The 11,918-nt window shown below is 54.8% G+C and overlaps 2 protein-coding genes across 3 annotated transcripts; both read right to left on the reverse strand.

Moving 5' to 3' along the window:
• Positions 1-507: 507 nt before the first annotated feature.
• Adirf (adipogenesis regulatory factor) lies at positions 508-2,341 on the reverse strand. Its single transcript, XM_027939878.3, has 3 exons — positions 2,210-2,341; positions 898-960; positions 508-722 (listed from the first exon to the last, which is right to left on the reverse strand). Exons 1-3 carry the CDS (start codon positions 2,268-2,270, stop codon positions 616-618), a joined length of 231 nt encoding a protein of 76 aa, XP_027795679.1. The 5' UTR covers positions 2,271-2,341; the 3' UTR covers positions 508-615.
• Positions 2,342-4,357: 2,016 nt separating this feature from the next.
• Sncg (synuclein gamma) lies at positions 4,358-11,487 on the reverse strand. 2 transcript variants are annotated; one of them, XM_071610713.1, is made up of 5 exons: positions 11,250-11,487; positions 10,380-10,421; positions 9,938-10,065; positions 7,237-7,305; positions 4,358-4,563 (listed from the first exon to the last, which is right to left on the reverse strand). In XM_071610713.1, the coding sequence occupies exons 1-5, from the start codon at positions 11,368-11,370 to the stop codon at positions 4,558-4,560; spliced, it is 366 nt and encodes a 121-aa protein (XP_071466814.1). In that variant the 5' UTR covers positions 11,371-11,487; the 3' UTR covers positions 4,358-4,557. The 2 variants fall into 2 exon arrangements, with proteins under 2 accessions (XP_071466814.1, XP_027795824.1); XM_027940023.2 differs by lacking the exon at positions 4,358-4,563 and adding an exon at positions 6,658-6,990.
• Positions 11,488-11,918: the final 431 nt, after the last annotated feature.

Raw genomic sequence — 11,918 nt, forward strand, 5'->3', positions numbered from 1 at the left:
ACCCCGTGACTCACCGCCGGGTGTGGCCCTGGCCTAGACATTTCACTCGCGAAGTGGACCGGAAGCCCGGCTCCCGCGACTCCGCGTCGCCCCTGCATCCTTGAGGTTCCTTGAGGTTCTCAAGGATGCGGGTCCTGGGCTCCCTCCCGCCCCCGCTCCCATCCTCCTGGGTGCAGCCGGCTGGGAGAAACTCCCGAGTCCCCTCTTCCCCCCCCCCCCCCCCCAGCTCTTGCAGCCCCTCGTCCCCCTCCAGAGCGGAGTCCTTCTAGATCTGGGACCGAGTACCTCCAGTTCTAGGAGGGCCGGCTTCCTGTAACAGGGCCAGCGCCTTTGAATTGGGGGTGGGGGTGGGGCGGATAAGGGAGCCAGTGGTTAGGAAGATGAGAGGATGGAAAAGAGTGCTCTGGACGGTCAGTCTGGGAAGTCCAAGGCTCGATTTCAGGTCTTGGGTTTGAGGTTGCCCTTACCGGGGTCCCACTTGGCGCTAAGCACTAAGTAGACACAGTGTGGAATCATGAGCTTTAATGAAGGGCAAACCAAAGAGGTAGCTGCTGAACAGAGCTTAGGGCCAAGTTCTGCTGAACAGGTCCTGGAGGGAAGTACCCATGTCTTCCGTCATTTCTGAAGGCCAAATTTCTTCCCTAGACCAGAGACGCTGTCAGAGGCCTGGTTAGCAGCTTTGTCTATGGCTTCCTGGGTAGACTTGCCAAGATTGTCCATGGCTGCGAAAGGAAAGAAGGGTGTGTGGGTAAGAGAAGGGGTCTTCCTCCCCAGGAAGTCTGCCTGTGGTCCTTGTTAGGCAGAGAATCCTGCAGAGGAGAGGATGGTCCAGGGTTGAAGCAGGGTTGAGAAGTGGCTGGGGCTGCCCATCATTCCTCCCCGCCAGCCCTGCCAAACCTTTCTGTCCAGCCTCTGTGGCCTGATTCAGTACATGCTGCCCTGCTTCACCAACTGCTGTCACTGGAACAGAAAGACAGGAAATTTATCCCCTGTTGAGTCACCACTGACCACGGGGAGTCACCCCACCACCACTTCCCTGTGTTCTCTATTCTATCCTATAGGCCCAAGGGACTGATGCCCATTGAGATGAAGTCCCTTGCCCAAGGCCACCCAACCATGTCACTTGGGCATTCTTGTTTGTTTATTTATAACTCTTGGCCCTCTCCTCTTGCCAACCTCCCATCCCATCTCCAGAGTTGCTGAGAAAATATTCGAGGAAGGAAGGCAGCACAGAGCCTAGGTTAGGGATCCAGTGACTGTGGACAGGAGAGGGGCACACACACCTCCTCTCATCCAGTGGGTCCGACCCCACCCTCTTCAATCCTGGGGATCCCCTGGCTGGAGATGGCACCTGAGCTATGGCTACTGTTGGTCTTGGTCCAGGATGACCCTGTCCACTTTAACAACTTCTCCCATAGAAAATGCCTGATGTCCCACCTTTAGTGCACCTGACTCTAGGGCGTCTACGTTCATCAAGACCCCTTCCTACCTCCTCCCCCTGTGGCTCCCCTCAAAGAGCACACAAACATGGATGTCGGTGCTTCAGTGGGTAGGCAGCTTAAGGCATTAGGAAAGGAAATGCAGAAAGGAGGTGGAACTTCCAAAGTAGAGCTATCTCCTTGCCACCAGAGTATCTGCCTCCCCAGGAAACCTGAACTAGGTGCTGCAAGGAGGAACCCAGTGAGCCAGGGGTCTCTTCATATCCCTTACTCTCCATCTTCAGCTGTGAAGCCTCTGGAACAAGGAGAGGACTTCAAAGTAAGGAAAGTAAGGATTTTTTTTTACCCCAGAGAGGGTCAAAATCAAGCCCAGTGAGGTCTAGAGCAGCCTCCCTGATCCCATTCGTCCTGTGCTCAGAGACCTGGCAGATGGGAAGTGAGCCAGCGTCCTTTCTTCGTGGAACTTTACCCACTCCTGAGGGCATGGGTGGGGACGCTTAGGACCTGGGTAAGACTTGGATGCCTGCCTGCTCCCCCCCCCCCAGGAGGGGTGACAAAGCCCAAAGCACAGCCTAGGACCCCTGGGGCACCACTATCCCCAACATCCTGTCCCTCAGGGCATTCTTTGCAGGCGCAGGTGGGGGGTCCGAGGCCCCTACATCTCTGGGAGATGAAGTCCGCAGACATGTGGGCTGCGCAGACCCGTGGCTTCTGCCAGGTGCATCCAGGCGGGTGGCCCCGCTTGTGCCCAGGTAGAATGCTGTCCTCACCTGCTTCCTGGGCTGTCCCTTCCGCCTGCTGCTTCAAGTCCTTAAAACTCTTGCTGGCCATAGCTTCCAGGGGTATGCGGGGTAGTCAAAACCTCAGACACACAGACCGCTGGAGTTTGCTCGCCGCTCTGAAGACTGGTGCGCTAGTTTGTATTTTTAAAGCGTCCCAGGGACGGCCCACCTCGCTGGGGGGCGGGGGGGGGGGTGTGCATGGGCGGTTCCCGGCTGGCTGGCGGAATCCTGGCATGATCCCGCCCTGTGCCAAGCTTCTCTTGAGGGGCGGGGGAGGGAGGTTGGGAGAGAGAACAGAGGACATGCTTGCCCCTGGGTACCTGCAGTGGGAAGGCTGCCACTAGAACCAGACTAAGAAGAGAGACTAGGTTAAGGAGTGACTGGACAGGAGAGAGGCACATACACCTTCTCTCATCCAGCCAGTCCGACCTCACCCTCTTCAATCCTGGGGATCCCCCGCTTGATGAGCCTGAAGTCAGTGTCAAGATGGGAGCTGGATACCGAAGCCAACATTAATAATAGCAGCTGGCTTCTATTAAGCATTTATCTTGCGCCAGGAGCTTTCTTAATGTTTTACAATCTCTTGTATAATTTTTACACCACCTGGTAAAATAAGTGTTATTAATAGCATCAGTTTATAAGGGAAAACTGAGGCAGATAGAGGGTGAATAGATTTTACCCAAACCTCTGTGCCAGGACTCTAATCTGGGCTGGTGTGCTTTGAACCCCCCCAACCACACCCCCCACCCCTCCGCCCTGGCAATCACGGAACCTTTTGTTCCCACACACCAGGGTGGTGCTGCAGACTGGCTGTCTGCTCTGGGGCTTCTGGTTGCAGACTGGAGAGGATTCAGTAAAGATCAACAAGAAGAGGAGCGATTGGCATGAGCACTTGCAAAACGAGCAGCCCCAAGTAAAGAGTGAGGAAGCTGCCCCCTTGTGTCAGCTGGAAAGGAGATTGTCACAGGTCACCAAATTTTGACCAGTAGAGCAAGTAGCGCTGCTCAGGGTCTGCTCACTTTCCAAAAAAGTCCAGGGACTTGAGGATCTCTTGGGGCACTAGAAGTCAGGAAGCTGCGTCTGAGTTGGGGAGACAGGATTCCAGAAACAGCAACACATATCCATCCCCCACTCTAGAGGCATAATGAAGCCCCCACCCTCCCCAGCACACTCTGGTCACACACATCCCACTGCCCCCTCTCCAGGTCTAGTGTTGTGACCTTCACTAACTCTTTCTCTGCACACTTGGAGTTGCTCTTAGATTTCTGGGAAGCCCCTGCCTACCCAGGCCACTGTGCTGTCTTATATCCTCCTTGTAGCAGCAGAGGGTCAACCACTGGCCTGGAGTGTCTGGAAGCCCAAATGTGCATATGCATGTGCAGACACACACACACACACACACACACATGCAGACACACACACAAAGTATAGATTAAAGACGATTAAAACACTAGGCAAGAGAAAGGGTCAGGTGATGATTAGTGGGGGAAGGGAGAGAGCACATAATGCCCCATCCCTACCCCACCCCCTTCACATACATAAGGTGTTACAGGGAGGCAATCCCCTAGGCAGTGGTGGGGGACTTCTGGGAGCTCAGCCCAGCCTCTGCCTCAGCCTTTCCAGCCCTCCTGAAACCCCTCCCACAACACCATGTCTTTAATCTGGAAGGCCCTTGTCACTGGGCTGGGCATCACATGGAAGCAGATCCTGTTTGATACCCAGTCTCAGCTCCTGTGAGTAGCAAGCAAAACACGAAGACAGCAGCTGCTGTCCGGAGGGCCAGCCAGCCTTCAGAGGTGATGCAGAGACCGCTCAGTGTGGCTGTACAGCATCAGGCACTGCAGTCAGTCCTCTTGGGCTCAGAAACCCCTAGGACAAGTCTCTTTACCTCTTTGAGCCTCTGTGTTCCCAACCTTGAAGAGAAGACACTAACACAATCTTCCCAAAGTATTTTTGTGAGGATTAAATGGGTTGGAGTGTGCCTGTTACCGAGCCCAAGTCCATCTCCTTGCCAAAAGAGGGGCCCAATGAAGGTAGGACAAATTGTTGGGTAAGGAAAAAGATTTATTTGGAATGCCAGCAAAATTAGAAGATGGTAGTCTAGTGCCCTGGGCGGGAGGCGGGGAGACCATCTTAGCATAAGTTTCAAACTCTTCTCATCTCTAGGCAGGGGGGATAGAATGGGGTCTTAGGTTAGGATTGATGACTGAAGACTTCTAGACACCTCTCCAGTGGTCTAGAAGGTGTTGTTGTGAAACCTGTGATTGGCACACACATAATCACAAGATCATGGTGCCCCTATAAATCTTGAAAATATTACTCTTAAATTGGTGTCTTCAGACCTGAAAGGGGAGAAGAGGGATTAGGTAAATTTGGGGCAAATTGATTTTCACTGTTAATCCCAAACATTCCTTAAGTGACTAATATGTGTATGCAGAGTTAGAGTCTGACCCCAAGGCCAAGGAGACACACAATATGGAGGCAGAAATGCCAAGACTTTTCACCCTGTTTTAGTCACCCATCTGACACTGGCAAGGTTTCAGCAAAAGTGCTTTGCAAGTCCCTGAAAAGTAGACTCAGCCACTGCCATCATCATAACCCTCATGTCAGAGGTGTCATCTACAGCAAAGCTAGTGCAGGACTAATTATATACTACTCAGCTGAGTGACCTACAGAATTTTGATTTTTTTTTTTTGAAAATTAGTGATTTTTAAAGCCAACTAAAGACAAATGAATCTAGGGGGTTCATTTAGATTTTCCCTTGGGTACATGCCCAACTCTCAGTGGAGGGCCTTGTAAGACAAGGCAGGGCCAGGGGCCTCTCAGACAAGGAGAGGCATAATGCAAGAATAGTGCTCTTCTGGAGAAGACAGAAGCAGCTTCTAAGGGCCCAGAGCACATGACAGGGCATTTAAAAGCAAAGAGTACTGCAGGTGTCCCTCAGGTGGGGAAGGAGCTTGCTGGAATAGGCTGACCTTGATGTTTGGCACTTGAGTCCAGGACAGAACCTCCGAGTGTGTGTGTGTGTGTGTGTGTGTGTGTGTGTGTGTAGCATCAGCAGGGACACTTCCAGACTGCTTACGCAGATGTAGAGGGGCACTGGGAGGGAGTCCCATGGAGGCTGTGCCCAGGGATTTGGTCTAGGTATCCTCTCTCCCCACACCCAGTCACCTGAGCTCAGCTTGCTCCTCCTTGCTTTCCCTTACAGTCCAGAGAACTCTCAAACACACCCAGGCCCCTGGGGCATGCACAGGCCTGCTCATATGCCTGTGTCTGAACCAGACAGCAGGAACACCACTGCCTGCCCAGAGCCTCCCCCAGACCCTTCACTACTGCCCATGGGACCAGCAGCCTCTGCTCCTTTCTGCCTCTTCAGCAATGGACATCCGTGACCAGCTGACCAGGAGTCAGCCTAGCTCAGCTGTATCTGACTGACTCCCATCCCCCTGGGCTGCCCTTGACCCTGACCCCTGTTGCAGAGGCAGTATAGACAGGGTAGTGTCTGGAATGATGTGTGGCCTCCAGCTCTTACTCTGAAACCAAGGACCAGAGGCTTAGGGAAAGTCACTTCAAAGCTTGAAGTTTAAATTGGCTATCAAAGGAGAGAGCCAGGTTCCCAAAGAATAAGACCCCAGGCAAAGTGGGACAGTGGGACACTGACCAGCCTGGTGCTGGGGTCGCTTTGAAAACTTGGGGGGCGGGGACTCTGCCAAGAGCACCCCAGAGCCCAGGCAGTCTCACTGTTCGTAGCAGAACAAGGAATCAATGGGGTGCTCCTGGGGCAAGGCCCCTGGTTTGTGCCCAGTTTCATTGTTAGCTTTTACTATTTTTCTCTCGAGGTGTGGCTCAATCTGATGCACTTTAGCTGTCATGTTGTTTAATGACACCTGACAAGTTTCTGGGTGCAGGAAAAGAGAGCCTAACCCTAATTTTGGTGGGGAGCTTATGACTGGCTGGGTTCGGGTGGGAGGTCACCTCATGGCTCTGCTGGGGTAGGAACTGTCCGTCCTTTGTGTTTAAGCTTTGAAAGTTACCCTCTGCTCCAGGGAGGGTATCAGGTGTCCCTATTCCTTCAGGACAGTTGGTGCTAAAGACATATGCAGCATCCTCAACTCCAGCTGACCTCAGGTTCTTCAGCAACGCTGAGTAGGCTGGTGGGTGGGGTTCCCCCTAGGGGGAGCTGCAGCTCAAGCTGGGGACATCCAGCCCTGCACACTTGGACAGTGTGAGATGCCCACTGTGGGGAGCTGGAGGAGCCGCTGCCATCATGCTAAAGGGATGGCTGTGTATGTGTTTGGGGGATGGTTCCCGAAGGCAACAGTTCCAGAAGCACTCTGCGTATCCCCATAGTGTACCTGGTCCCATCAACCTAGTTCCTGTCCCTGAGACCTCCCAGGGGGCTTCATGAACAATAACAGAAAAGAGAGGAAGCATGGTGGGGTGAGGCTCAAGTTTTATTTGAAATCATTAAAAAAAAAGAAAAGAAAAAAAATCACAGCAGCATCTGTTCTGTGGGTCCAGAAGGCTCAGGGGGCCAGAGAGGATGAGGGTAGGAGGTGAAGTCGGTGGCAGCAGCATAGAGGACAGGTCTCTGACAGCTGGGCTTGGGTGCGAGGAGCGTGGGCAGCCCGCTGGGCACGCTCCAGGGCAGGGCACACTCCAGGGCAGGGCACTCCTTATGCCAGGGGGGAAGGGGGTTCAAGGCAGAGGGGTGTCCCTCGGGGACTCTGCAGCCATCTGGCAACATTTTAGTTTCCGCCACTCTTGGCCTGGGAGAGAGAGTGTGACTCTCACACCTGCTCCAGGTCCCCAACACTCAATGGCTGCCCTGGGACGGTCATTCATGAAGGAATCTCTCACTCCAGACCAAGGTTGGCTCTACCCACAGTCCCTGTTGGGGGCTGCAGAAGGCTCCCTGACAGGTTCTGAAACCCCCGGAGGGAAGCAGGAGTCTGTGGGGGCTGGGGTCCCTACCCAAGAACCCCCCCAGTGTGCCCCTGGAGTCCAGTGCCTACCTCCTCAGCCACTTCTTCCTCTTCGGCTGCCTGGTCCTCCTGTTTAGGGGCAGGTTGGTCCAAGTCCTCCTGCAGGAGATCAAAGAGGACATGAGGCAGGGTGCTGTGGCATACGTCTGTAATCCCAGCAGCTTGGTAGGCTGAGGCAGGAGGCTGACAAGTTCAAAGCAATCCTCAGCAAAAGCGAGGTGCTAAGCAATTCAGTGGGACTCTGTCTCTAAATAAAATACAAAATAGGGCTGGGGATGTGGTCAAGTGTCGAGTGCCCCTGAGTTCAATCCCTGGTACCCTCACCCCCAAAAGGGAGACCATAAGGAGGTCACAGAGGCCCCCAGCTACCTGCAGCTAGGGTCTCATCTATGCTGGCCTCAAAGATGATCAGAGGTCCCTACTGGAGGGGCTGGAGGGGTGACAGCCCACAGCTGGAGTTCTGTCTGGTGATGCCAAGACCTTCTGGAACCCAGCTTCATACACCCCAACCTCCGCAAGCGGATCCCAAATCCTGGGTACCCTCTGCTGGGGTTCCTTAATGAAGAAGGATGGGAGCATGGAGAGAGGGTGAGAGTGGACAGATGTTCCTGAATCACATTAGCATACACCTTTGCACTCCTCTGAGTCCCCAAAGAGCCCTAGGAGGAGAGTTGTGTCATCACTGTATACAGGGACCCTGAGACTAGGAGGACTAGGTATCCAGGTCAAGGCCTCAGAGCTCAAAGCAGCGGAGCTAGTCAGCATCAGGTTCAGCTTGCTGTCCATCAGGCCATTTCTGCCCACAGGAGCATGCTCTCTCTTCCTGCATCCTGGATAGGCTCTGGAATCAGGCCTGTCTTCTGTCCCCTATGCCCCATGCCAGTCAGACTCTTGCCTAAGTGGTCATGACAGCTGAGTGCTCAGGACAGAGTGGTGATTGGCCTGGTCCTTGCCCTCAGCTCCTGCCTTTGGAGGGTCCAGCCACTTCTGTGCTACCACATCCTGCCCCTTGGTGGAGTGGAGCATAAAAGGGCACAGAACTTTGTTGGCCAGGGAGGGCCAGGCTCTCTAGGTGAGAGGCAGAGGGCCACCTGCTTAGTCTGACCACTCCAAGGTTGGTGCACGAAGCCTGGGGCATGAGCAGTCACAAGCACTGCAGGCCTCTATGGTTCACTGGGGAGACAAGTTGATACTAGTTTTGGGGTGTCACCAGAAAATGAGTCTCCCTTGAGGCAGCTCCTCTAGGAGGCAAGGAGTGCCTGGGTAAATTCCTAGAGGCCAAACCCAGCCTGACACCTCCCCAGAGGCCTTTTGTGCTGTGGAGTGTGGAGGGGGGCCTCCTTGGATACAAGTGGGTCCAGCCCAGGGCACTGGTGATGATGATGATGATGATGACCACTCATTGGGCTTTAACCATGAACCAGGGAGGCCTACATTCTGGAGGTCATTTCTCTGCCATATCCTACAGCTCAGTGAGAAAGACACTCACTCTCATTTCACAGATGAGGAAATGGAGACCAGACAGGTTACACAGCTTCCCAAAGTCGCACAGCTAGGAAGGGGCAGAGCTGTTGACTAGAAGAGGAAACGGCTGCCCACTCTGGGGATAAGGAGATCCTGTGCTAGCCCTAAAAGCACACATCTGGGTGCTGCTCCTGGAGCCAGGGACAGAGGGCCTGTATCTTTCTACCCCTCCCAGAGCAGGGATCCCCAGTACGGGCTACGCCCAGAGCCTCAGACTCCACTGACTGGGGTGGCCTGAATCAGGTATGGGAGATGGAGACAGCGTGTCTAAGGAGTCAGCCCCGGCCCCACTCTCAGATCCCTGTCATAACCTACACTCTCACAGTCTCTCAGGAGCCAGGCCAGCCATAGAATCACCACCCTTTTGGCACCGTGGGTATATTACCTAATCCCTGGGCCTTGGTTTCCATGACCTATCTCATGGGATATTTGTACCCATTTTTTAAAAAATTTTATTTGTTCCTTTTAGTTGTAGGATATTTGTACCCATTAAATAAGTTAATAAGTGTAAAAAACTTTCAATAGAACTTGCTCTGCGGCAGGTGCTGGGACACCTCATGCAGCTCGCATCTACCTTCTGCAATGCCTCCTGCTGCTGTGCCTTCTGCTGCGGCCCTCTTTCCCATGCACGCTCACACATTGCACGCACATGCACACACACACGCACACACGCATGCCCCCTCATCCTGGCACACACACTCAGCACATGCTGCACATCTGCTCACACACAAAGGACCCAGTGGAGGGTGGGGTCAGAACTGTTACTACTTTTTCACCATCAGGGGGCGATGACTCCTTGCTGCTCCTGGGAGGAGGCGGCAGCCAGGTCTAGGAGAGCAGCTGGACACTGGGTGGTGACTCTGCAGCTCCAACCTGATGTCCACTGCCTGGGAGGCTGCTTATCACCATGTGACCTGTTTTCACTGGTAAAATGTGGTATATCCTCCATGCTGAAAGCCATGGAGCTGGCCTGGTTTGGGGCCTCATTTTCCTTGTCTATAAAATAAGCCCTAACTCTCCAATTCAGGGGCATTTGTGAGGATTCCAGATATGAATGATGTGAGGACACCAAGCACAACCCCTGCACAGACACACAGAGGTGATGAATGGGAAGGAGATTCAGTGCCCAGGTCTGTGAGTAACGTCCTCCACCCCCACCTTGGTTGGCTTCTCTGGACCCAGAGGAAGGATGGGAGCAAGGACTTACCTTGCGCACCACCCCGGTGGTGATCACAACCTTCTCTGCCTCCTCCACGGTCTTGGTGGCCACAGTATTGACGCTGGAGACCACAGCCTCACTCACAGCGTTGGCCTGCTCCTTGGTTTTCTCGGCCACTGTGGGAAGACTGGGGCTGGCCTGGACCCTGACCCTCCCCACCAAGTCAGGCAGAGAGGCCTTTCCCAGAGCACTGGGACTCTGGCTCTTTGGGACCCTCCGATCCCTGTTTTTGACTTCAGGACAGCTTTGACACTCATGGGTGGGAGTGGGAACCTTACCCTGATCCAGTTCAGGTGTGCAGGGATCTGGATCCCCATAGGGATTTGGACCCCAGTTGGTGTAAGGAGGACTTTGGCCATGGGCCCTTAGTACTAGGGTGCAGGAGTGCTGAAGCCCCGTCCCTCATGCCCCTGGTCCTGGGGATCCTCACCTGAGGTCACGCTCTGCACCACATTTTCCTTGGTCTTGGCTCCTGGGAAGGAAATGGAAGCGTCAGCCCAGACCCACCTCTTGGTGTTGGAGGCGGTCAGGACAAAGAAGCCACAGAACAGCTGGACAAGCTGGGGGTCAGTAGAGGGTGTCTGGGGGCCAGCTGCCCCTTCAAAGGACTGCTTCCTGCTATGTCTGGAGCTAGGGGACGGATGGGGAGGAGACAGGACAGGATGGAGGGACAAAAGAGAGTTAGGGACACTGGTGTACCCAGACTCTGCCTGGGTGTGGCCCGGCCTCCAGAGCAGCATGCTGGTCAGGGATGATGAGGGCTGAGTCATTGCCTCAACCTCCCCTGCCTCCTCTTCAGAGGGAGCAGAGGGGCATTGGAGTGGGTTAGGCACTGAGCCAGAGTCCCACCTCCCCTGTGCACCTCTTCACCCTGGGCAGGGAGGAACCTGTGGCCTGGCCAGGCTGCAGCTCCATATGAAGAGGGAGGGAGCTCGCCTAATCACCAACTGCTCACAGCTTCAGGGTGTCCAAGTTCAGAGGACCCTAGGATGTGTTTGTGCATGCCTTGATGAATGCATAGAGAGGCGGTCAGCTGGGTCAGAGGTCTGAGTGGCACTCTGATCCTGTCCTAGAGACCCTGGGGCTCCAAGGAAGCCAGAGGCAAACACTGGTGTGTGCAAGGGACTGTAGATGCTGCAGGATCTGGAGACCCTGCCTCAACAGCCAGGTCCTCGCCCCCTCCCAGAGTGCCTCCCTGGAGCTGGGGAGAAAGGTCCTCCAACCAAAGGTACCAGACATCCCACCCCAGGCACCACACTGCCCTGCCTTGCCCCGCCCTGCCCCGCCCTGCGTCACTCACCCACATACATGACCCCCTCCTTGGTCTTCTCGGCAGCCTCCGTCACCCCCTGCTTGGTTTTCTCCACTGCGCCCACCACGCCCTCCTTGGCGATGGAGAAGCCCTTCTTGAAGACATCCATGTTGAGCAAGAACAGAACCTGACTCTCCCTGCGAGCTGCGGGCTGGAGCTGGCGCGAGTGCTGCCGCAGCCGCTGTCCCCGCCGCCGCTGCCTCTTATTGACGTGGATGAAATATTGATGTCGTGTTGGCTGGCGGGAGCCCAGCCAGCCCAGGCGGGCGTGGGGGTGGGGAGGGTGGAGGGAGGGAGGCCTTCCCCAGGGAGGTACAGCAGGGAGAGGTCCCTGGATCCCTGCTGGCTCAACTGTGCCCTCCTGACCCTTGTCCTCCAAGAAGGGACATGGGGGCTGGACATGTCCTAATTCATCACTGCCCCTCATTCATCGGCTGTCCTGCCCACCTGCAGGCTGCCCTGGCTGGGTGCTATCAGGCCTGGGGCTGTTGTTTTCAGTGCACAAAGAAGGGGTAGGCACTTTAGCCAGTGCTGCAGGGTCGCAGATAGGGCAGGGGTCAGAGCTACTGGCCTGTCAAGTAAGAATGACCCACCTCTAAAGTCAGCCTGGACTACCCAGCTACCCACAGCACCCTGAATGGATGCCCTAAAGCCTGA

Source organism: Marmota flaviventris, chromosome 4 (assembly GCF_047511675.1).
Source record: "Marmota flaviventris isolate mMarFla1 chromosome 4, mMarFla1.hap1, whole genome shotgun sequence".
Lineage (NCBI taxonomy): Eukaryota > Metazoa > Chordata > Mammalia > Rodentia > Sciuridae > Marmota > Marmota flaviventris.

Excerpts from the sequence above, each read along its gene's own strand:
- Adirf (XM_027939878.3), bottom strand. The coding sequence starts at position 2,270 with ATGGCCAGCAAGAGTTTTAAGGACTTGAAGCAGCAGGCGGAAGGGACA. Across the intron at positions 961-2,209 it reads AGGGACAGCCCAGGAAGCAG|TGACAGCAGTTGGTGAAGCA; the intron begins GTGAGGACAGCA and ends TTTCTGTTCCAG. Across the intron at positions 723-897 it reads CACAGAGGCTGGACAGAAAG|CCATGGACAATCTTGGCAAG; the intron begins GTTTGGCAGGGC and ends TTCCTTTCGCAG.
- Sncg (XM_027940023.2), bottom strand. The coding sequence starts at position 11,370 with ATGGATGTCTTCAAGAAGGGCTTCTCCATCGCCAAGGAGGGCGTGGTG. Across the intron at positions 10,066-10,379 it reads GGTGCAGAGCGTGACCTCAG|TGGCCGAGAAAACCAAGGAG; the intron begins GTGAGGATCCCC and ends GTCTTCCCACAG. Across the intron at positions 6,991-7,236 it reads AGGAAGAAGTGGCTGAGGAG|GCCAAGAGTGGCGGAAACTA; the intron begins GTAGGCACTGGA and ends TCTCTCTCCCAG.